The 26,113-nt window shown below is 33.7% G+C and overlaps 3 protein-coding genes across 3 annotated transcripts; 2 read left to right on the top strand and 1 right to left on the bottom strand.

Moving 5' to 3' along the window:
- The first annotated feature begins 1,086 nt into the window (after positions 1 to 1,086).
- On the top strand, positions 1,087 to 3,347 carry LOC132755275 (low-density lipoprotein receptor 1-like). Its single transcript, XM_060746116.1, has 4 exons — positions 1,087 to 1,235; positions 1,537 to 1,681; positions 2,324 to 2,440; positions 3,301 to 3,347. Exons 1-4 carry the CDS (start codon positions 1,116 to 1,118, stop codon positions 3,345 to 3,347), a joined length of 429 nt encoding a protein of 142 aa, XP_060602099.1. The 5' UTR covers positions 1,087 to 1,115.
- Positions 3,327 to 19,290, top strand: LOC132755272 (low-density lipoprotein receptor-related protein 6-like). Its single transcript, XM_060746113.1, has 15 exons — positions 3,327 to 3,574; positions 4,644 to 4,794; positions 5,747 to 5,885; positions 7,197 to 7,320; positions 8,189 to 8,345; positions 8,912 to 9,034; positions 9,406 to 9,642; positions 10,296 to 10,467; positions 11,501 to 11,631; positions 12,867 to 13,023; positions 13,479 to 13,588; positions 15,843 to 15,965; positions 16,625 to 16,666; positions 17,382 to 17,475; positions 17,725 to 19,290. Exons 5-15 carry the CDS (start codon positions 8,294 to 8,296, stop codon positions 17,924 to 17,926), a joined length of 1,443 nt encoding a protein of 480 aa, XP_060602096.1. The 5' UTR covers positions 3,327 to 3,574; positions 4,644 to 4,794; positions 5,747 to 5,885; positions 7,197 to 7,320; positions 8,189 to 8,293; the 3' UTR covers positions 17,927 to 19,290.
- Positions 19,291 to 21,447: 2,157 nt separating this feature from the next.
- Positions 21,448 to 25,938, bottom strand: LOC132755271 (uncharacterized). Its single transcript, XM_060746111.1, has 3 exons — positions 25,740 to 25,938; positions 23,241 to 24,989; positions 21,448 to 22,527 (listed from the first exon to the last, which is right to left on the bottom strand). Exons 2-3 carry the CDS (start codon positions 24,973 to 24,975, stop codon positions 21,575 to 21,577), a joined length of 2,688 nt encoding a protein of 895 aa, XP_060602094.1. The 5' UTR covers positions 24,976 to 24,989; positions 25,740 to 25,938; the 3' UTR covers positions 21,448 to 21,574.
- Between the last annotated feature and the right edge of the window lie 175 nt (positions 25,939 to 26,113).

The following is a 26,113-nucleotide window of genomic DNA, read 5'->3' as shown; positions in this document are numbered from 1 at the left end:
TCTTTTTTTTACAATACCGTAAAATTTGACCAATTTTATAAGTAACAAATTGTTTTTCAATTGATAATATATTCTTTGAGGCCATACATCGCATAAAAATACTAAAAGACGTTTAGATGTAGAAAAAACATTTTAAAAAAACCCGTTTACAACGACCGAAACATATGCGCCGCAATCTGCAGTCCTGGGGGTAATCTTGCGGTCCCTGTTGCCACGTATTCATTATGGCTTTCTCTTCTGTCATTTTTGCAATATAGTATAATTCTAGATTTTCGGCCCTTTTCCCTTCCCAACCCTACTCAAAACTTTTTTCACAATGATGAAAGCAAATAAAGCAAAATTCAAATCCTTTGTTTAGGCTCTTCGCCTGAATGGAACAACTGAAACGGAAACCATCTTTACCGGAACTTCCAATATGGCGGAAGGATTGCCGTAGACTGGGTCTCTAATAATATTTATTGGACTGATTCACTGTATACTGGATAGTGATGGCACCGTTGTCAGCACAAGAAAAAAGTTTTACAGATTAAGTTGTAAGAAAAGACCTGACAAATCCTCATAGTGTTGGCGTTCATCCGGGAAGGGTTATGATAACAATAAAAGCTTTTATTGAGATGACAGCCTTGGTGGTATTTATAAGTAAATGAATAAGAGTGAAAATTATACATCCAAAAATCGATGGTTTTCGGCTCTTTCCGTCAAACTCTGGATAATGACTGATCATTGATAATAAGCTTGGTGTTCCAAATGATAGACGCATGCGCGCACCGGAAGCAGACATTATGTCCATTTCTGCATTACAGGATGAAAATGTAATAGCATATATCTTAATGCTGGTTTTTCTCTCGACATCGTGTTTTTTAATATATGTTTGAGATTTATTTTGCTAGACATATTTTAAAACACTTTATTTTTAATTTCTCTTATATTTGTAGGTACATGTGTATTATAATTTGAATATTTGTCATTCCTTTTGTAGGTATTTATTTTGGACCGATTCTGGTACTGTTTCAAAGATTGAAGTCTCGGATCTTCTCGGAGAAAATCGTTTAACGATAATTGGACACTGATATTTCAACAATCCGCGTGGTATAACAATAGACTTTAATGATGACATGTTGTACTGGGTGGACAGTAAGAAAGATACAATAGAATGTGCTGGTTTCCTTGGCAACAATAGACGGGTTGTGGCCTATCAATCTGCAACGATTTTCTTCGGAATAGCAGTATTTCAGGTTTGATATTTTTAATAATCTATTTCTCTTTTCGTTTAAAGTAAATTCTTTTCACCTAATGAGTGAATTCACGGTTCCTTCGAAGAAAAAAATCAGTGAAAACTTGTGAAGGTTTTTAGCATGTAGCAGAAAACAAATTAAGTGGCGACTCTAAGGATCATATCTTGTAAACATTGCAGACGACCATTGCCTTCTTTATGAATTATTATTACTCTTATGATTTGAACTTACGAGTCCAAAGGACTATACACTTTTGTGGCTATGTTTCTTGGACATTTTTTTCTAATTATTTCCATTTCAGAAATATTTATTTGTAACAGAACAAATGCAGGGTCATCTAAGAGTGTATGACAAACTGACCGGGAATAATGAGATCAACTACCAGCTCGGATACATACCGGATGGTATCATAATGTACGACGATTCCCTACAGGCAGGCAACTCTTGTAAGTAATGACAGATTCTCTCCCCTGTTTCCGAGAAAATATAACGCTTTTCAAACCAATTAGTCTCTATCATCTTCATATTAAGAGTTTATTCTCGTTAAGTTCAATACTGAATTCTATTGCTTAAAAATCTATATTGGACGAGGAGCTAGAGTACGATATAGGTTTTACAGCTATGTTGAAGTTCAATAGAAATAGTATTGTCTTCAACAACGTTTACTCACTTAATTTATATTTTTATATCTAACAATTTTTTTTACTAATTGTCAATGGTGTGAAATTTGAACTACAAATCAAAACACGTGGAAGCTCATGTGACAAAACTTTTGTCGGCACGGATGACATGTATTAAAAGTAAAGTTAAAGAAATATGTCTGATGAAATAAATCACGTCTAGGCTGTGATCACACTAAGCCTTACTTTAACCTTTTCTTTCTTACGCCGAATACGGTAAGCCTTACCCACCAATATAGAGCGCAGTCTGAACTGGCTAGATACAGCTGGCTGACCAAGAGCAAATTTTTTTTTTTGATATCCCTAAAATTGATTCACAAGGTTATAGGCGAAAGTAAAAAAGTAGAACATTGAATATCATGCAGCAAAATGTGATCAAAATCTATGTCTTCTACATTCTGTTAACAGCTGAATGTGATGCCAAGGGTTGCCAACACATCTGTGTAAATGATCCCCTATATGGACCCAAATGCCGGTGTGGAGACGGATATATACTAGACAAAATAGATCAAATCTCATGTACAGGTAAAGAAGGTTTTTTTTTTAATCTGATGCTTTTTTTCACCATTTTATACTTCAGATATGAATATACTACGGTGACACAGAGGTGACATGTGTGTGTTTTTATCTATCTCTTGTGCACGAGATAATATGTCGTGCACACGAGTAACTATGTCGTACGCACGAGTCACTATGTCGACCGCACGACAAAATTAAGTCGTAAGCACGAGTAACTATGTCATGCACACGAGTAATTATTTCGTATGCACGAGACAATTAAGTAATGTCTAAGGGTAACTATGTCGTGCGCACAAGATAATTAAGTCGTACGTATGAGTTACTTTTTCGTGCGCACAAGATAAGTAAAAACATACACATGTCAGATCTGTGCCGTCTTAATACAAAGCCACTTTTGAACTAAAGAGCTTTCGTGCAGTTATTGGTAGTTTTTTTATTCCTTTGTTTAAAAATTGTAAAAACTTAAAAGCAATTTTAAAAAAAGAAAACTTGCCCCTCTTACGGGACTCATACACGGGGTTTTTTACGTATTTAATAAGTATCATTTTTATTCAATAATATCAGACAGAAAAGTTTTTAACCAAGCCCTGATGCGTCATATATTTTCAACACAATTTTAAATGGGAAAACCAACAAAGTTCATGGCAGATTTTCATATGATATGTAATGCGGAATCGGTAAAAAATGACCTTCAGGTGCAGGGAAAGGTAAAACGACCTTTAAAATTTCCCACAAAAGGGGACTACATAGAATTCAAATCTATCATGAAAAGCGGAAATTGCCCATTTTCCAAATGGTTAATATTTTAAGTCGTTTTCAGAACTTACGTATTTTTTTCTGATTAAAATTTTTTTTGATTTTTTCAGGGGGAGAAATTTTTCGTGATGCCGAGTCATATCTATGCTATAGGTGACGCTATATGCTATTATCCCGTAAATTTACCCGATATGTCGCTGTATAACGTTTCCCTCGACTCTCAATGCTTCCTCCAGCGAGGGCGAGGGAATTTTGGCCTCACATTTGATGCACGTGAGCACATGCTGTATTACACAGAGAACGTGACCAAAAGTATTGGGCGAATTAACCTAGTGATAGGTGAACCAGGGGCGTCCATCATAAAAGGCGTTGGAGATGTTCAAGGTATTATAATGTTTTGCTGTTTCCTAAATCATTTTTAATTTGTACGAATATTTTTTTTAGATTTTAATTATAACTTTTAGCAATCTTCATCTAATAATTAGGATGTTACCTTAGATTTACAGAAGAGATTCCAGATGTTTAGTTATCATTCTGATTCAGAATATGTCAACAGTAATCTAAAGCATTTGTTTATTTATTGTCTTGATGTGGAAGTTATGTATGCACAAGTCAACTTGTTCATGTTATATTTATAATTGAATGATCTTTATTTACGCATTTGTAAATAGCTTACCATTGACGTCACATCCGGTAAGGGAAAAAACTCTTCTACGCTAATGTCTTAAATGAAAGGATCTATACTCGTAGTTCTTCCGAAAATGGGATATTTTCCCCTATAGTTCTATTTATTAAAGCTTACATGGTGATTTATTAAAGCTTACATGGTGTTATAAAGTATAATGTAATTTCTTCCATGTCCTGCCATTTGTCCTCTTCTACATGTTGTTCTGTTCCATACTCGGTGCCTCACCGGAAGTCGGGTGTATGAATGGATATTATCAGAGATGGTATAAGTGAATCTCTGCCTTGTTGATAAGGAGTGAAGTATCTTACTAATTTAAGGGGGTGAAGTGTATTGAGGTGTAAAGTGTCTTCAAAATTTGAGGGAAATCTGGGGAAGGAAGTGTCTTGTTCCCGTTGATTTATGTTCTTATATTTCAAATAACTATATTCGCAGTTTCGTGTCCATGACTTTGATGCATGTAAGGTCATCAAATACCAGGAAGCAGTCTATTTTAGAAACAAATGTGTCAATAGTTAATATCTTTGACGCATTGTTTTCTTAGACATGAAACACGTTTCAAGTATATTGATATGTTCAAATACTAGTGTCTCCTTTGACTTGGCGCTCGTTTTAATTGTACTGAAGTAGTGTTGTCTATGAAAACTAATGAATATTACCTATTCATAAATATTATATGCACACACACCCATTGTAAAATAACTGTCACTTTCTAAATTGTATTTGAATCACTGTATCGAATTGAAACCACTTTTTGTCATTTCAAAGGGTTGGCTTTGGACTGGTCATCAGGTAATTTGTTCTGGACAGACCTTACATATAACCATATATCCATGGCAAAGAAAGACGGGTTGTATCCATCTGTTATAATTGAAAACCTCGACCAACCTTTCGGTATTGCTGTACATCCTGCCAGAGGGTGAGTTATGGTTGTCAATCCGTACAGTCTTCACAACCGTGATTGGTATTGAACATATTTGAAAATGGTGGTCTGTCGTTAAAAATTGCATATTCTTGGGCAGCTTACGTTGAAAAATTGGCAAAGTTGTGACCAATCATTTGTTCAAATGTTCAACCAATCAATATACAATGTACTTATCTTTCATTCTCAGTGAGAACTGTTAACGTCAGCCAGCATTAATAGTAGCCGGGTTAAGCATATTTTGTTGTTGTTGTTTTTAGCTTATTTATGGTGATTAATCAACTTAAAAGTACATTATAATAAGAAAAAGTTATCAACCAAAATTGGTTGAACAAGATATTTTTTTTGTGAAATTAATCTTTATTTGGAACAATACAGAATGGGCAGACACGTGTTTTGTCTTGTTTAATTAATTTCTGAACTTACAGATTTGAATAAAAGTTTTGAATAAACGACCTAAATACACACTTTGTGTAATCTAATTTGAACATGACCTGTTAAATGTGAACACGATCTGTGTCAATCCAGAAGCTAGGAAGCTGAAACCTAAACATGATTGTGTCATTTATAAGCATTGTCTTTATAAATGAAGATTTATAAATAGAATTTAAACTTCAAAATCAATTGCCTGGAGAAAATACGGCCCTGCATTTTTGGTTTTCGGTATGACTCGGTAGCCATTTTGTCAAGCTTGCAACCATTTCGCTCCTTTCAACTCATTAGTTACCATACTAAAGATTTCTGAAACATCTTTTTTATCAATTGGCACACCAAGTCAATATTTATTGGCGGCAAAAAATATAATTAACAAGACATATGATTTAAATATTCTATCCATTTAAATTATTATCTTGAGGTTGAGACATAATTTTATTGATTTGTTGATTAATTTGGAAGATCTCGGCATTATTTTATTTTATTTATTTATGTATTTATTTTATTTTTTTAGAAAGTTATACTGGACCGAGCAAGGTGAAACAAGTATGATCTTTTGAAGCATCCATGGACGGATCGAGCAAAAGGGCCGCTGGTAAATGAATCTCAGGTTGGAACCCGAACCACCTGTACCTTGACTACACAACCGACAGGTGAGTATGTTAAAATATATAATCAATTAATCTGGTGTCATGTCCTTTCTTTTTATGGCTTAATCACATATAGCTAACCATAAATTTAGTTGCTGTCATGGGACCTTATCATGGTGTGGGCCCAGTCTACTTATTTTGACAATAAACAAAAGCTTGCCAATGGACGAAAGGAGGAAAGAATACTTTACATTTTTAGTTGCAGCCATGGCGCCAGTCCTATCATGGCGTGGGCCCAGTGTACTTCTCTTGACAATAAACGAAATGAAGTGTATACTCTGCATTTCTGCCGAATATGCCTATTAGTACTGTGACCATCTTAAAATTGGCTTCCAAAATTCAGTACAATGTATTGAGACACGCCACTCTGGCTTCCAAATTGCCTCATCTTTAAACACTTAATATCTGGTTTTGTGTAATGGATTCGCCTTCCTTTAAAGTAACAGTCTTCTTGAAGTATAAAGGATTTCAATATGAAACTACAACAGAAAAATACAAAATTTAGCTAGGCTGTTCGGATTGCATGAAAAGGCCGGCTGACCTGGCTGTATACTTGTATCACTATTGGTTACAAGGGGGTAACGGTGAAGGGCATAACTGGTAGCTTACACAGGTCTGTACTCACTGTTCCTGAAAGGGTCGATGGTCATTGGTCAAACTGATAAATAAACACGCCTCCTTAATGAATATGTTTGTAACCTATGAAAGATGTCGCAGCGGATATATTTTTCTATAAAGTTATTTGGCGTTTTAAATTAAAGTGACATTATGCTCATTTTTTCATTGCCAAGTTGAGCTGAAATGACTTTATATTTCAAAAGATTGACTGTTATAATGGAGTTTGACCAACTGTTTTGTTGGAAAATGTTTAGAATAGGATGTAAATCTGCCTTAAATATAGAAAGACTGCCCAATTCTTTTTATGAATGGAACGTTACAGGTCAATTCTGATGGATATTTACAGAAATTTCTTTGGGCAATTGGAGTCATTCTTTGTTCAAGCAAAGTAAACTAACAATGGGAAGGACTTATGGCAAAATGTAAACTTACTTTGACATTAACCTATTCACTCATGGTAAAATACCGAATATACCTTATAACAGAACGATCTTTCCATAGCAACGGATGTTTCATTTCGCGCACGCGCATTCTGCGTAGGGCAAAAGTTTTAAAAGACGTGATTTCATGTTATGTCACCCAGAAAAAAGAAATTTTGGGATGAATTGAAGCGGTAAGTTCCTAAAACGTTAATTGATTTCTATAGCAGATATACAAAATTAGCGGGACTAATAACGAACCTTGTAACTATTTTAGACTATACTGGGCAGATTCTGGACTGTATTCCGTACGCTGTATAGATTTGACGACAGGGGAAGTAACTGTACCATATGAAAAGATCAGCGAACAAGTCACTTTCTTCGGTATTAGTTTTTATCAAGTAAGTACATACGAGAACAACAAGTTATATTGGTCAAAGGAGCTGGTCGTATTGATTAAGCATAAAAAATGTTTTAAAACATTTTTATATTAATTACTTCAAATTTTCAAATGTAAAAAAAATAAATTATTTAATTATTTGTTTATTCATTATTTATTTAGTTTTTTATATTTATTTACTTTATCAAGATTTATTTATTTATTATTTATTTAATATTTGTTTAACAAAAGTTGTTTAATATATGAATTTTATATCGCATGAATTACAAGATAAAATTGTCAATGTAACAGTATCTTTGGCAAATACTGCTTCTATCCTGAAATTGTACTGATTTTTTTAGAATAGTAAAATGATTCAAGATAAATCCAATAATGTCCTATTTTATGTGCGATTTATGACCGGTATTGCAGTATTTTTCACCTTGTTTCTACTGCGTTACTTACAAACTAAGGTCTATTTTTTCTAATTTTGATCTCTCAAAGAGGATTGACATGGGTTTTAAGTGCGGTTTGCAATGTAAAAATTATTTTATTTGTTCACTTCATAATATTTTACTTTAAAAATACATTTTTCAAAATTTTCAATTTTGCTTTTGGATACATTTTTCTCGTGTTATGGTATAAAATTAACTAAAACAAAACCCACAATACTTTGATCCTGATTACGGTTTGGTTACACTGCATGCTAGTGATTTAATTCAGGGCAGCATAAATCCTGTCTGGCCTGTACATGGTGTAACATTATAAGAATAAAATTAATAAAAATCAAGACTGACATGTTTTTTTATTTGGCAAGAAGAATAGTTGTCACTTTGTCATAATATATCTATATCTTTGAGCATAATCTCAGGTTCGAACTGTATTTACAGGATTATTTGTTATGGACGGACAAGGCGGATCAGAGGAACGGTATTCATGCTGCTCGCCTTGATACCTTAGAGAAAGTACGAGGTATCTTGCATCCACATGCTGGTATGGCTTCTGACATTGTAACCTTTGACATTCATAATCAACCGGAATTTAAAGGTACTCTTTGTTTGCTGTTAAGCTTTAATTAATGAAATAGTGCGTTGGCATACCCAGCTATACGAATTATTTTCTAAATATTTCAGACAATACAACCCTTTGGTGCAATTGTTTTTACTTTTATTTTCCTCATATCTTTATATCGAATTAATAATTATCTCCTAGTACTGGACAATAAAAAGCAATGGCTGAACCTAAAATATTCATCACTGGCTGGCTCGTAAACTTCCGGAAAGTTTCGTGACTCGCAGCCTTGGTCACTTGTTTAGAAGCATTTATTTTAGTCGTCAAAGCCGATAAGCAAGCATTCAAGTAATAAAGGCGCATGAGCACTTTGAATCTTTCTAAATTATGACAATGACGGCTTTTATGCCGGCAGTCCATTTTGCAGTGATTAGATACATCTGCCTTCGATTCAAAAAATGGGCTTATAGGCAATATATGTTACATGTTCAGTACTAATATATCGTAAAACATAAACACAGTTTCATTAGATTTTTTATACCAATTATGTTTGTCAATGATTTACTTTTGTCCACTTATTTAAAATTTCGAACTTCTTTCAGGAGCATGCGATGACGACACAAACTTTTGCGAGCACCTGTGTATTCCTACGGCTAATACTACCTATATATGCAAATGCGGAGTTGGTTACACATTGGAAGAAAACATGAGAACATGTACATCAAGTAAGACCATAAGAATACACATATTTACGATACAGTATCCTACCTTTGATATTGTCCTTTTTTGATTTGCACAAATTTGATAAACTTATCGCTTTTTTTCTACTTTGAAACATTACGATTTAAGTATTTCTCATTAAATCTCTAAGGAATGATATGAAATGCAGTTCGTTCTACATGTTTTAAATAAGATAAATACCCAAAACATAAAATATCATAAAATATTACATATGAAATTATTTAAAGGCAGCACAATAAACAATGTGTTTAACGTAGAAAAATATAGATGCAGATTTTTTTCTCAAGAAATTATCTTTATTTTGGATGACTGTTAGATGTATATAGTTTTTGTACTTTAATTTTTGTTTTTAAAGGCGTAAAAACGGACAATTACGTAGTTACAGTGGATTCGTATCAGAAACAAATTTACCAGATTCAAATTGGCACCGGTGACGTCAGCGCAATACCATTGGTCAATTTCTATAAGGGCGTGGCCATAGATATAAATCCATTTACAAATACCCTATATTGGAGCGACAATATGGCAAATGTCATCATGAAAGCGCAAGTGGATGGTTTCCAAGAAGAAGTATTCAAACGATTACCAAATGGTACAATTTTGTATCCTTATCATTTTGTTAATATCTAAAAATAGATAAAATATCTAAAAATAGGCAAAATATCTAAAAATAGATAAAATAAATATCTTTATATTCACATTAATGTTCAAAAAATAATGTTATGAAAGTATTTAAAAATATATATGAAAAGTCAATTATTTCTGTGAAACATTATGGCCTCCAGTGACAAACGGATATGATATCATTCAGATTCAAAACAGAATCACCTATTTCTTTTTCTCAAGTGAGGAAAATGTAGTTGTTGTTGACTCATGCAAACGTAGATATTATTAGTAATCAATTTTTTGGCAGGTTTTATGGCCCTCATTAAATGTTCGTTTGCATAATAATATTATATAACCCGAGCTGGTAGATTGTTGTATGACAAACCATATACATGTAACCTGTCAGGAATCTTTATAACAAATTTATAACATAGCAAACGTCTTTTTTAGAGAAAAAGTAAGACTTAAATTGACTACGGCTCGGGTTATATTTCCAAACAATCGTTTATACAAGGCCATATAACCTGTCGAAAATCTAAAATTTAAACTTATAATATACACTTCACAATTGTCCAATGAAAAGCGACGTTACCAACATGCAGTATTATAAAATTCATAATACACGTGTTTTCTCCGCAGAATCAATATCAGATGGCATCGCTGTTGATTATATAAATCAGTTACTCTTCTACACGTGCACGTTTGACAAGGTCATTGTAGTTGTCTCGCTGAAAAATAAAGACATTTATAAAACAATCGTTAATGAGTCATTAGACCAACCAAGGGACATAATCGTGCACCCGGAAAGAGGGTAAGTATGTTTTTAACGTTTACTTCCGGTTCGAATAAAGGTTTCAACACAAGTTTTATTTGATGACAGACGAGGACGTAAGTTTCTAGTTTATATAATAAACAAAATCTACAATGCATATAATACTGGTTTCCTAGCAGTTTCCAGCCAAAAATAACAAATAAAATAAAATTGTACAAACCTTTGACATAACAAAGTTAGATACCTGTCCGGCATAAACATGCTTTTAATGTTGCTCTTTAATTTTATTTTTAATTGTAATTAAGGCCTGACATGTAACACCTTTTCTCAATTTTATAAAAAAAAATATCATAGCAGTTTTCGGACCTTTTTTATTTGGAATATTATTCAGTACCAGGAAACAATGTTAAGATGGTTTTATCAAATAAATATAATAATATTATCCCAACCTTTTCTGTGTCATTTGCAAATATATTGTTTAAAAGTATTAGTCAATTTACCTAGAATGGGTTCTCAGTTATTGTGCCTGGGCAATCAAACTAGAATTCCCCAGGTGTTGCTTATCTTTAAATGTCTCATGTTCTCTTTTGTGTCTTTAAACAACAGGCAACACTTAAAAACATATCAATAGCTGTACTATTTTTAACTGCTGTTTTGCATAGAAAACAAATAGTTCTCTGATAGATAAAGTAACATGGATGCTTTAACTGAAAAAATAGACTGTACTGGATTAAAAATGATAAAGGGCCGAAAAACTGCTAGGGGTCGGAAACTGCTTGAAAACCAGAATGATCGATGCGTCCTTGTCAGCCATCATTTTTTTATGATTTTGTCTTTAAAACTGTGTTCCTCAAGATAATTTACGGGATTGATAGGTACCTCAAGTACTTGCATATATAAAATGGGGTTTCCTTTGAATGATTTTTGGCAGAGATATAGTCCTTGAATAAAAATGAGTTTTACCCTGTTAATGATTATGTGTCTCCTGCTACATGTACACAGTAGCTGCAACATGCAAATGGCTATCATCAGGGGACACAAGTCATCACAGATCGCTTTTGTTTTTCCACAGGGTAATATACTGGACAGACTGGGGTAAGGAGCCAAAGATAGAGAGGGCAACCATGGACGGTGGTAACAGAAGTATCATTATGTCGTTAGAACAGAACTCATGGCCTAATGCTCTTGCTTTAGATGTGAAAAGTAAGTATATTATATTTCTATTTGAATCTCCCTAGTTATATTCTGTGCTTATTCAAATGCACATGTAAGAAAAACCATCCGATATTCTCATAATGAATTTTTTAGTATCTATACGAGAAGAAATCAGACTTTTTTCGTTGTGTTTAACATTACCTAGGGAACATTTGATTTTTTTTTTTACTTTTTGAAATTACATATACTCGGAGAACAAACCAGGGCGTACGCAGCATCATTAAGATTCACAAATACGCACGTATACTTAAACACAAGTAAAATGTTTTCCTGCGGTGAACATTTTAATGATATAAAGATATTTCATTTAACTATTTTCAACATTATTGGGGGGGGGGGGGATAAATAAACGTTTGTATCAGGAATATAGTTGACAACTGAAGAAACGATCAATATAGGAGAAGCTAGCTATGTCTTTGGAAACTGGTGACCGTTGAAGACCGGAGAAGGTCGAACATAAAACAATTATTTCTTTTTAAGAAAATGATTAAATAGGCCTACCATTTTATGAATAATTCCGAGCAAAAAATAAATAAAGTAAACACACAATTTTACGCAGAAAATATCTCTATTTGTTATGGCAGATGCCACTACGAATATTTTAATTTTGTAGATTTTCAGTTTAAACAATTTATTGTTTGTAAAATTTAAGATAGATATTAAAGAAACATTGATAAATTTTCAAACACATCATTCAAGTTTTTCCACCTTAAACGGTAACATAATTATAGAAAATTAGAAATATCACGTAATAGTTTTTTGTTCTTAATTAGGTGTAATTCGGACTAATTCCCTATAGGTAAATCCGTAACGTACCGGCAAACGGTATTTAGCTAGGTTTTCGAAAAGGTCCATTAACCAATCATGTACGGTTTACAGATCACATGCTCCTCCATGTACCGAAAACGGTCACGTGCTCCTCCATGCCTCAAAAGTTAAACGCGTACCAATACCCTGCGGTCTCCAGACCGCAGGGAATAAATGATTAAAGCGCAAATCATTTTGAACTATTTCTTAATCGCATCTTCTCGGCCCTTTCCGTTAATCATCGGATAAGTTATTGATAACAACCGAAATGTTTCGACTGACCACAAGTTATCCGGTTAAACTCGGTCAGTGCCGTCTCATTCCGTAACACTGAGTGCAGTGTCGGAATTTGTCTGAAACCTGGTATTGAAGTATACGATATGGTCATTGTCTTGTCGTCTGCTTGATTATTTCAGGTATGAATTTATTTTGGGTGGACGCAAAACATGAAGTTATTGGAAGGATCAACATCGATACAGGGGTGAAGAAAATATTGTACTCGGAACCGAGGGCTCATTTCTTCGGCATGACACTTGTTGGAGATAATCTTTACATCACAGACTGGTTTCGGAAGTAAGTACGGCACAACCTCTACATAGCGACCCTCTATAAAGCCACTACACCTGAATTCAATTTTTACCAAATCAAGAGCAACAACTCTCGCCAACAATTTTTGCTCCAAGAGGGTGTTGCTCTGATTATTATTAAAGGGACTCGACTTAGGTTTTTTTACATGATGTGCCTGGAAATTATTTTCTTAAAGACCTCAAATATGGTATTCATATAAAACTACGATAACTATTTTCATGATAAAACAACTGTTCATGTATATTTATAGTTGCAAAATTGTTTGACATGTAATATGGCTCTATGTTAAAGGTTGTTTGAATATATAACCCGAGCCGTAGGCCCATAGGGACATTTATAAAATCATAAATATATACATAAAATAGATATGTGATGATAAAATCATCAATATACATAAGCATATAATAGATATGTGAATGAATAATTCTTTATTTTTCTAGACATATAAGCAGATTAAGTGTAGATGGTGGAGAACTGGAGCAAGTTGGACCTTCAACATTTTCAAAGTTAAATGGAATAACTGGTTATAAGAAAACTGATATCAGAACGGGTAAGTTGGTAGTTTTGAAGTCACTAAGGTTATGTACGAAAGACTGGTGGGAACATTTCAACTTCATGAATTCCCGATTTCAACTTCACGAATTTCCCGATTTCAACTTCACAAATTCAGGATTTCAACTTCGTGAATTCAGGATTTCAATTTAACGAAGCTAAAATCATGAATTCATGAAGTTGAAATCGTGAATTCGTGAAGTTAAAATTGTGAATTCACGAAGTTGAATTCAAGAAGTTGAAATCGTGAATTCGTAAAGTTGAAATCGTCAATCACGAAGTTGAAATCAGGAATTCATGAAGATGAAATCTTGAATTCATGAAGTTGATATCGTGAATTCGTGAAGTTGATATCGGGACTTTATGAAATTAAAATCCTGAATTCTTCATGATGAAATCGTGAATTCATGAAGTTGAAATCGTTAATTCGAGAAGTTGAAATTGTGAATTCACAATGATGGATTCATGAAATTGAAATCGTGATTTCGTGAAGTTAAAATCGTGAATTCGTGAAGTTGAAATCGTGAATTCTTGAAGATTAAATCGTGTATTCATGAAGTTGAAATCGTGAATCACGAAGTTGAAATCGTGAATTCGTGAAGTTGAAATCGTGAATTCTTGAAGATAAAATCGTGAATTCATGAAGTTGAAATCGTGAATCACGAAGTTGAACTCGTGAACTCGTAAAGTCTGAAATCGTGAATTCATGAGTTCAAATAGTGAATTCGTGAAGTTGAAATCAGGAATTCATGAAGCTGAAATAATTAATTGGTGAATTCCGTATGTCGAATACGTGAATTCACGAAGGGAAAATTATAAATTCATGAAGATCAAATCGGGAATTCATGAAGTTGAAATGGTCTTACCGGTCTGTTTGGGATGTTCCATTTTTAAATACAAAAAGTTATTTTCTTAGCTTGATGCATTTAAAATCTCTAAAATTTGATTAAATGATATCTGATCAGTACGGGGTCAACATATTATAATAATTTTACACAGACTGCAGGTACAGACCGGAATATCTAGCCCGAGGAAAACTGCTGATGCGGTAGACGACCTTTTTCAAGATTTCGTTATACAGTTGCTCCACAGTCCGTGTTTCATTCTTTGTCTTGCATATTACCTTGAATGATATTTCACAAAAATTACTAAAACTAACTTTCATATTGGAGTTCTTGTAGCAGCTAATGAATTCAACAACTTCATTCATTACGGCGAATTGACGTAATTCAAAGAAAATCCTATCATTTATATATAAGAAATGAAGAAAACTTGACTGTTGTGTTGTTAAATATCTTGCCGGATTAGTTATAATGCATGGAAGTCAAAGTACGGGACCGCGAATCGGGCCAGGGCTTTGGCTTTCCCGACTTTAGACTACTTGTGTATTTTTGAAAGTAAATCAAATAAAAAGCAATTAAAAGATATATAGATTTCTATACCTATCAGTGAAATTTACGGTGTCATTTCTAATTGGGCGCCGCCATTTTCAATGTAACGCAATGATAATAGACAGGATAATATATAAATGAATAATCGCAACTTTTCAGTTTATTGATAATTGTCGAGGTATTCCGGTTTATTAATCTGTTTTTGGGCTTGAGATAATTTTACATTTCTTCAAAACAATTAATGCTATAAATCATTTAGTTCATCTTAAATATGATACTTACCGAACAACGCCATGGAGGATTTTATATAAATAACACATGACTGGCGGGGTGATAGAGGATATTGCCAACTCTTGAACTGGCATATTATCATGCGTCTCGGGGAAATATCCCAGTTCAAGAGTTGGCAATAGCCTCTATCACCCCGACAGACTGTGTTATTTATTTTATCATACCGAAAGATCTACAACTTTTATTATACTGAAAGACCAACAACTACAATATTTATGGTGACAAATTGACTTAAAATAAAAAAAATAGTCGAAGGGAATTAACTAGTACATTATTAAATACGGAGGTATGTAGGTGTTATTTCCCTTACACCAAAAAACATAAAGTAACAGGAAAAATTGCTAAATATGGAGTTATGTAAGAGTAATGTGTCCCAGGGTGATGTAAGAAATATTCCCCGGGGAATATATCCCAGGAGGGTGATAATCAATTAGAAACAATTGTAGGCCTATAATATAATATAATACCTTGATAGGCCTATGGGAGTTTTACATTGAAGGATATATTGAGGTATAATAAAACAGTTAATTATGTGAGCATGACATGTGTTAAGCGAGCTTTTTTCTTTAGTTTTCAGCAAATGTTTACAAAGCACGTGCTCCCATCTATGTTTACCTGTTTCCGGAAAAGATTACAAATGCGCATGCTCAGACGGTGACCAAAATCCTTTGTATCCTTGTCGGGAAGTGGACGGTAAGTCTGCAACTTTACTTTAAATATGATTCATTCGTCGTTTAGTCGTCCAACAGTGTTATTCTTAACTTTTTTTTATCTTAATGTGTGATACTATTAATAGCTATTCGTTATAATAATACACTGAACTTCAGTATAAGACATAAGATATATTAATTTAAACTGATACTCACATTTGAATATATTCATGGATGTTAATATCTTTGAACTGAGATGAGACGTCCGTTGTCTAGTGGTTACCGTTGCTACTTGCCATTCACCTCTATGACATTTTATAGTGTAGGTGAGGCTAAAGGTATGCTTTTCCGCCAAAACAAATCATACATCGGTAAATATCTTAGCAAATCGATCATTTCCGAAACGTTTTTGGTTCTTTTTTGTTTTTTTGTTGTTGTTTTTTTTGCATTAAAAATTATTCACAATCACTAATTCCAGTTATAAAAGGTAAAAAGATATTGCGCACCGAAGATTGTGAAAAATAACGTTCCGGAAATGGCCGATTTACGCCGATGTTAGAATTGTTTTGGCGGGAAAACATTCTTAAAGACCTCTATAAATTGATCTTTAATAACAGGACTTTTAGTATCTTGACAATAATATACCGTTGTAATATTAAGCCAGTGAGGACTAAATGTCATTATTTTTAATTATTATTTCAGATATAGACAACCAAGCTATAAAGGTTTTAAGCCATAAAAGAGGTAATAAATATATTGTTTTAAAATTATTTAGAGGTTCACTAAATGCCTTGAAAATTTTATTTACTTATGTCAGTAATCATCATATAAAGTACTAAGAAGTTTAGATATTCGGCTTACTATGCAAAAAAAATATTTAAAAAACCCGGAAGTGGATGCTCACGAAAAACAAAATTAGATCGCAAATGCAAAACGAGCACTGCCTACTAAAGTTTAAAGGGACTCCAATGAGGGTTTTTTTGGCATTATGGTACTGGTAATATTATTTCGATTTTTGAGTACTATTTAATGGAGGTCTGGTCAAATAACATGTGTGCAAATTTTCAGATCATTCCATAAACCCGTTTTACCAGAATAATCATTTTTATTGTGCAAAATAATTCGAACATGAAAAACGTTGCAACGCCTTCCACTCAAATCTTGCTAAGAGACACACAAACAAATCCATACTCAATTTCATTCTGAGTATATTTCTTTATTATCCTTTGCATATATTTCTATTTTAAGTGATTCGCTTAATCCGTTAAGATTTCTTATTTTATGGTGTTTTTTCCAGCCTTTTGACTTCTGTGGGGCTCCTTTTAACTTGACCGGATTTTCTTAAATTTTACATGTTGTCTTTGTTAATCTGTTATTTTCATGCTAGTTGTTTTGTTATATTTGCTGGGGTGTTTTATGTTTTTCATTTTTTTATCGTGTTTTTTCTATTATTTATCAGATGGTAGTCCAGCATTGACGATAGGCCTGTCAGTATTGGGTGTGGTCGCTGTGCTAGTGATAGTGGTTGCAGCTGTCTACATTTACAACAAAAAGTAAGTTACCGATGGTTTTCCCGACAGTACTGAGTAAAATAAATGCAATAAAGTGTTTTGCAATTTTTTTTTAGAAGTGAAAATATCACGTAACAGACACCGTGTTAGATAGATAAAAGCTGCCTCAATTGACCACCAAACTTCCAATATTTGTTAGCATATTGACCATTAAAATGTAGATACTCATGTTCAGAAACAAATATTTCGTGTTCCTTTGGTAGGACTTTATTTAATTTGTTCTTTTTGCAGGTTCCGTGGCGCTAATATTGCCCACGATCGCCTCGTTGAAGATACAGGTGCCTCTAGAGTTGACACTTATTACAAAATAACGTTTCCGGATCCGGTACGGGACGAGCCGAACTTTGATTCCGGAATTGAGAATCCATCATTTGAATGCAGTGTCGAAGACGTTACTCTTGGCGGGAATATTGTGAAATATAATCCAATGTGAATTAATGCGCAATCTAAAAATAGCAATTCAGGAAAAAATACTCTGAATGGCGGTTAAAAATGAAATCTATTTTAAAAATGTCAAATCAGAAATATCAGAACTTTTTAATAAATTTATAATATGTCTTGCCAGGGCCAATTTATTTTTCTTCGTCAATACGCGAATACGAAACTAACGTTGACAAGTCACGTGATATGTCCATTTATTTTTATCAGAAATAAAATGGCTGGTGTCAGAAAGCCCTGGAAAACTATATATCGTCAGTTGTTGATTTTGAAGTGACAGAATTGTGTTAAAGAAAGAAATAGATCAATAATCATGGTACAATCAAACGGACTGACAACTGTAGTTACCTACATTCATTGTATAAAAATTGTTAAGGGTACAGGACAGTGAGGAAAGATATAACAACCCGAGAATTTCCAAATACATTTGTTTTTCAGTCATTATATATATACTGCCTATTGTATCAATGTTTATAAACTTGTGTTGCTTATTGTTTTAAAATATTGAAATGACGTCATAAACATATGACCCATGTGCAATTGGACAATTCATCATTAATATTATTTAGTTTTTATTGACATAAATGTGTATCTGTATATGCTGGAGGATGTGGGTGTCTACCCTTATTAAACTTACAAGTTGTCTATGCAAGAACAAAAATAGCAAATTGAACAAAAATCCATCCTACCTGCTTAACTAATTGACAGACCCACCATAACCTTTAGTCTACTAGCTACACTTGTTCGCTATTCTGTTTATACTTTTATTTTGAAACTTTCACTAACAAAAGAATGGTTTGGTCTAGATTGAAGGATGGACAAGTCTTTTAAGTTTGTAAGGGTTAAAAACATGTTACAAACAAGAAGTGGACGCTGATCAATAGGATCTACGAATGTGAAATACTTTCGTCATACTTTTACCACAGCTTTGATGAGCTACTGGAAAACTTATATCACATTGTCAGGCAAATTTTGTTTATATTTCTTTAGGGAATGCAGATGTTATTGATAATTTCATTTTATGTAACTGATTTATTTCTGTTTCACCATCACGTACATCTAGTAACTTTATGTATCACATTTTCTTTGTTTTCATCATAACAAACATGTAGGAAGTTCGGCCTAGAATTTGTTCAAAAGTAACTTTTTTAAAAACATTTTTCCTCTGTAGATAGATACATACATGTATATAAGTCTTTGAGTGAATGATATTGTGCAAGTTCTTGTTTCTAAGTCATTCTGTTTAAATACATTCCATGATATAACCATAAATATATGTTTTATAGATATGTCTTATTATTCTTTCATGTGAATTTGGTTTGTTACTTTGATTTATAGAACCAAAAGTGATGAATATTAGTGTTTTTTTTCTTTAATATTTAAAATCCTTAAACTATGAACGGACTGTTTTAAATTAAAAGCAGGGTGAACCCATTTCACAAATTTAACAGGTTAAAGCACAATGCCTCCAGATTATTGCTAATTTTCATGAAAACCTTTGAAATTTATTTAAAAGTAAATATTGTGAAGTTAACAGAGAAAATGATTTGCACATTGCAAACGTCAAATACAATCCATGTAACTTACCAACAAGAGGTCAAAATATGCAAAAAAAAATCCCTTACTGATTATAACCCAGTACTCGCCTGCGCATCGGCCGAATATTTCACTAGCGTTCACTTTTTGAAATAACGTTAACGTAAGTGTATTCATTGAACTGCGAAGGGAGCGTAATAACGCAGTAGAAATATGGCGATAAATACTTCATAATCAGTCTATAATGGCACGTAACATGAAAATCATTACTTGAATCTTGAATCTTTTTACTTTTCTTAAACTCTAAGAAAGCCTTTGATTTCCTTGAAGTATTTGGGCTTATCTGGAGGCATGTAGCTTGAAGTATTTATGCACAGTGCAGTTAACTTAAGTGCTTGGGCGAGCTATATCATACAGACTTACCCCCACCAGCAATCATGTTGTAATAGACTTGCATGTTTTTGGATGAGGAATAGTCCATTAAACTCTAATGCATTTCTATTTAAATTAAATGCTTAAACAGCAAGAAGAACCGAGTTTGGTCGTGCCGTTTTGTCTGAAGCATAGGCAAGTCTTTAAAGTTGCTTACATTCAAAGGGCAAGCATCTCTACCTAAATCTGTGTAATACATATTAATATGCAATGTATATATATATATATATATATATATATATATATATATATATATATATATATATATATATATATATATATATATATATATATATATATATATATATATTGTATGGTATGAAATATATTGTTATTTTATGATTCGGTTTCAGATTTTTGCTTACTTAAGCATATTTTTGGAGCAAAGTTTCTGGTTCGATCCCCGGGAGATGCTTTGGTAGTTTAGCGCGGAGGAAGGTTGTCTAGTACTGGTGTAACTCTCCAGGAACGATGGTTAGGAAACTACCCGCCTATATGACTGAAATACTGTTGGGAAAAGGCGTAAAATCAAACAAACAAACAAACAAATCTTGATAGTGTTGTCAAAAGTCAGTGTTCCAATATACACCAATGAGGGGGTTACGGTGTTTTTCTTCGAATACGTCTTCAGAATATCACAAAAGTTTTAAGAAAGTTGTGATATCTATCTGTTATTCAGACGATAAGAGGTTCGAGAAAAACAGTTTCAAATACCAGTGATTGAGTTTCATGCAATTTGTTCAAATAACCATATGTATGCCAAAGATTAATTAGAAACAGCTCTATTCATGTATGAAATACAATGTGTTTTCTCGTTGACCCATATAACTTTTTACCTTGAATTGGAATTATTCAAAGGCTGATTACGCCGTTACTTGTGGGTGCGAGAGATGTTGCATCTATGACTATCATTGACAATTGGACTCAATAAAACGAGTCTTGGACATTTCTGTTGAGAAATCAACCTTAGAAGAAACAAAATAAAGAAAAAAGGGTGCATAACTTTAAAAAAGAAAAATTAGCTATATTACTGAAATGTTGTCATATTTTGATAGTGAACATGTATATCAAGTTTGTAGTGAAAGTATTGAATAGTTTCTGAGAAAATAGAACTTAATAAAAAGATTAATCAGGGCTTAAATCTAAGTTGAAAAAGGGGCATGACTTTGCATAAAATAATTTTTGGATTATCTACCCTTTTGAAATGGTGTCATTTTATGACAATAAATATGTATAGCAAGTTTGATCTGAATAGCTTTTATAGTTTCTGTGAAAATGGACCTTAACGAAAATTTAACCAAACATCGAGCTAAAAATGTGAAAAAAGAAGTCATTAAACATTAAACAGCTGTAAAACCTATATCAGACTCGGCTAGTTCCTTGTCCAACATAGGTTTGACAGCTGTGTGAATTAGCATTTTATTTTCCTACGCGTCCAAAACTGTTTATGTCAATTAAATGTAAAGAAAAACAAGAATTGCAATTAGCGGGAATCTTTCTTAAACTGAATGCAAACAATTTTTAATGCTGTTAAGTCAGATTTCAATATAGAAATACATGGATATAGTTTAATTCAATGACAACATGGTATAAACAATAATAATGAAAGTAAAAATAACAATGAAACATTTTATAGGATGAGTCTGATTGGCTATACAATATGGCCTGTTATGAATCAGGCAATGAAACATGGCGTACATATATTATTGTTCACTATCCTTTCATCCTCGATGTTCTCTTCCGTTAGAAACTCTACCATCTTGTACATCTTTAGCTTTCTCGCCAAAAACAGGGCATCTCTTACTTCAGCACTTGATTTATTCCAAACCCCTCTATTCTTTAAAAAGTCTACAATTTTTACAAGTGCAATCAAATCGCCCGCTTTGACAGCAGCCGATAAATGTTCCTGTTTGTAAACGACACCTTCCGATATTAACAAATCACACAAGTATCTGTTACTCCAATGTACACATGCCGTTAAAGCCAATTCTTTCTGTATGCATTTCCAACACAGATTTTCTGTTATAGACGTGCTTCTGTAAACCCTGAGTTTGTCGTCTCGGCTATCAGGTCTTGTCCTTTTCGGTGAACTTCGACTTCTTCTCGATGACATTGACGATGATGAGCGTCCGTCACGTGATGCACTACGAGGTCTAGATATATTTCTGCGGTGCTCACAGTCAACGGAACTAGAGACTTCTTGATAAACCCTTCGTCTGTCTTCATGTTCCGGTGATAAAAGACATTCGCCGTTTCCTGCAGTATCATGTATAGTTTTACTATCACTGTCGCGAGTTCTTTGATCTGCACTATGTTTGCATCTCATCCGAAGTAACATCTTCTCTACTACGTAGGAAACCATTTTTATATCTGTAGTGTGAATGTGTCTAAAAACGAACGCTAGAAAGAAGGAGAAATGCGTATGTGTTCCATTTGGAAGATTCCATGATTCACGCGGTTCAACAGATTGCGCGCGCAGAAACTTCTTTGTAACGTGATTTTCGTTCAAGAATGCGAAAAATTCGTCAACAAATTCTTTGTCTTGTAGAAGTGTGTTATTCGCAGCTTCATGAATCTTTTGGTGAACCAATACTTCGTTGGCGATTTTCTTCATGTTTTCATCAAAAACTTTAAGAAAAACAAAAAAGAAAAAAGTAAGAAATAGTACAATAAAACAAATTCCGGTCAAAAAATTTGTTGTGAGCAGTTCTGTCTTGCACCACTAAAACAGACCAGCTATGATAACCATAGGAAAAGATGCATCTTTTTGTGCACCAATATCTGTAGAAGCACAGGAATGTATTTAAAGCCCGAGCCCGCAGGGCGAGGGATTCAATAAATCCAATGGCCTATGTTCATGTTATTGCACAAAAAAGTGCATCAATAATTAGCGCCATTCTTGCATACAAGTATACGTCTTATCGTATACGCTAATTCCGAGTTCTTGTTTATTATATTATTTTTTTTTTCGTACAATGAAATAGGTTTTGTTTCACATGATATTGCGATGCCATGTACGATAATGAAACTACAGCGCCGTCATTGCAGAAAGCTATTTTTGTATTACTCCTTGGGTCTCGCATATGAAAAATGTGCAAACAGCGGCGCGTCATCAATTTTAATGCATTTTTTCTTCTCCGTTATCATATCTTTCTAAGTAAATGAATTTACTCCTTTAAATTAATTCATTAGAATATACTAGTAACTAAAGATAGATTGGCATTTGTTGATATTTGAAAATGAATATTAAAAGTATTGCGAGATGACAGATATTTTTGTTTCCCTATCAGAAGGAACGATAACGATATATCGACAGGCATCTTCAGAAAAGAATGTTATACCTTTACGTTTTCTGCCATCTCCATTTTCTTCTGATTTCGGTTTCCCTTCTGTACCAAGCTTTTTGAAACAAGTGAAAGTCTTTTCTTTGGCTTTATCTCCTTTGGTCTCTTCATATTCTTTTGAATTTTTGTCGCCTTTCTTGCTTTTATTACTAGTGACTTTTTGCTTTACTTCATTTTCTTGGTTTTCATTATTTTCATCAGTCAAGTCGGGTTCAGCCGTTGGTACGCAAATAACCGTATCAATTACATCGTGTTCTTTTTTTCTAATAACAGTCTCCTTTGAAGTGTTTTTCGACCGTCTCGATCTTTGCCGTCGTCCTGAACTAGGTCGTATACCCTTCAAAATCATAGAATTTTCACGCTTTATTTCACTATTTCGCTTGTTGTCTGGAGCATATGAATACTTTTCAGGAGAAACTTTTTCATTTTCGTTTTTTGGCTTGAGTGTTTTTACATGTAAAGGCATTTGCCTCTTAAGTATTGATTTTGTCGGCCGTTTTTCTTTGGCACTACCTGGTCTTGAAATTCTAGAACCGTCTTTCGACAAAGTAGTTGAACTATCCCTGACAGCATACAAACTTGTATCGTTACTTTCCGAATTATACAGTCTTTCATGTTTCAAACTAATGCTTGACCTCCTGCAGACACCGGCTTTGGTTGATGTTTTAGTGGTACTTCTTTCTATAGCAGAAGAAGGCCTTTTCCTGGCAGTGGTTCTCTTCTTCTCTGAAATGCTTAAGCTCCTGTTTTTCACTCTCTCTTTTTGGGCAACAGACGACTTTGTTTCATCAACTTTGTCATTATTTACCTTAACTTTAATAAATGGCTTTTTATCGGAACGAATGGTTCCACGCTTAGAATTTCTTACTGAGCTTCGTCGTGAGGAATGCGACATTACCGACCTTGTAGCCGATGTTGGCCTAGAGCAACTGTATTGTATTGTATTGTCGACATTTTTCCTGACCAAATTCAGAACAGTATCCGCTGACAATGGCCGCTGCTTACGTTTGGGAGTTTTTCTTATTTTAAATTCTGTTTTTACAATTTGCTTGGCCTCGTCGGTTAAATTGCTATCGCGATGCTTTTGTAGCTTATCACCAGAGATCAGTTCTGAAACAAATGACTCAAGTCTCAACTGAGATTTATTTCTTGCTTTTGGCGATTTCCCTTCCATTTCAACTTTACAGATGAATATCCGAACTTGTTTTATGAGTTCAGGGTCGTCGACAACTTCAACTATCCTTTGAATCGAAGCGCATGTTCTGAACCACTCTTGTTTTGCAATGAATCCCTTCTTCGTTATAGTTCCACATCCGGGATCCTGTAGCCTGTTGTTGAAATAACGCTTGTAAATCTTTGACAAATATATGACGTCATCTTGTTCGCTCACGTTAAGACAATTGGACGCCCGAAGAACAAGGCAAAGCAGTTGTGTGTTCCAAGCCGATGGATCTGGTGCTATATCAGAAGGCGGAAAAACTAGGATGAGAAAGCTTTGACTTTTCCTTAAAGCTAGAATGATATTGACTTTGTGATAGTTTAAGAAACTTTTCAGTGTCATTAAACTTGCGTCTACGACCTGCTGTAAGCGCATGCGTAGAACATCAGCAGTTGTCCCGGCAAGAAAGGTCCTTATTATCGTTGCATACTTGAAATACATAGCTCTTTGTGACGCATTTATTGACATCAATTTGTTCTGTCCGAATATCACTCTAATTTTGTGGCTGGGCATACACTTCCATTGCACTGAAAGCAAAATAAATATGCATTATATCGCCATATTTGATCACATGCAAAATAAATAAGCCGTAATAATCAAGATCTGGTTGACTGGGGTTATCAGAAAACAGAAAAGCTTTATGCGTACATAATATAATTGTATCATAGTTTGGGGACCTTTCTGTTGAAAATGTGTGAGTTAAATCGTATACATATACATGCACAGTGCGTTAACTGGAGTGCAGGTATTAGTTACCAGCACATCAGAGCATGCCCATTGATTGGCTCATTTTCTCTGGGGTTTACTTATTGTGACGGAAGAGAAAGGGAAAGCGACAGAAATATCATATTCAGATGCTCGTTCATTGGTTACTTTTTCTCGGGGTTTCATATTGTGACAAAAGGGAACGTGTTTTAATGTTTGACTATGATACAAAAGAGAAAGAACATCAAAACACTCGGCAATCTGATTAATACTCGGGGGATACGCCCCCTCGTACAAATCAGATAGCCTCGTGTTTCGATGCTCTTTTTATTACTTATTTGTGAAGACAAAACCTTCATAAAATCAAATAAGTAGTTATACAAGTAACAAAATATCTATTACACAATTATAATGTACATTCATTTAGTCAAATATGTTTAGCAAGTTTATGGAACAGTTTTCAATGGTATGCAAAACTTAAAAAATTGGAAAGCATTTTAATGGAAGAATAGTAAAAAACGGATTAGAAATTTAAAGAACATTGCATCGGAATGTTATTAACATTCACTTACCTCCTTTAACCGTTGTTTTGTTTTTGACTTTCTGACTAGCATTACAAACGTCTACTTCTTCTTTGAAGCATACGCGACACTTTCGGCTTAGAATGAGCTGATACCGCACCGACTGAATCTTATGTATAAAGACACTACAACAGGAAAGTGAATTTAAAACCGTTTAAAGTATCAATAGTTACACAAATATTCCGACTATTTTCATTCAATTATGACAGTCATGTGTCGTTTGTTCTATTCAAAACGCTACAAAAGACAATGGCAAAAAGACGGTATATTGTATTAAATAAACGCTGTATAGTATTTCTGTAATTTAAGAAGGGTAAAACTTTTGAGTAATTTGATAATTTAATTTGAGAAAATTTATTAGTTAG

Source organism: Ruditapes philippinarum, unplaced genomic scaffold (assembly GCF_026571515.1).
Source record: "Ruditapes philippinarum isolate M1 unplaced genomic scaffold, ASM2657151v2 ctg6396_1_1_1_1, whole genome shotgun sequence".
NCBI classification, from domain to species: Eukaryota; Metazoa; Mollusca; class Bivalvia; order Venerida; family Veneridae; genus Ruditapes; species Ruditapes philippinarum.
The sequence above is the reverse complement of the archived record's forward strand: the minus strand, read 5'-3'. Positions and strand labels throughout refer to the sequence as shown.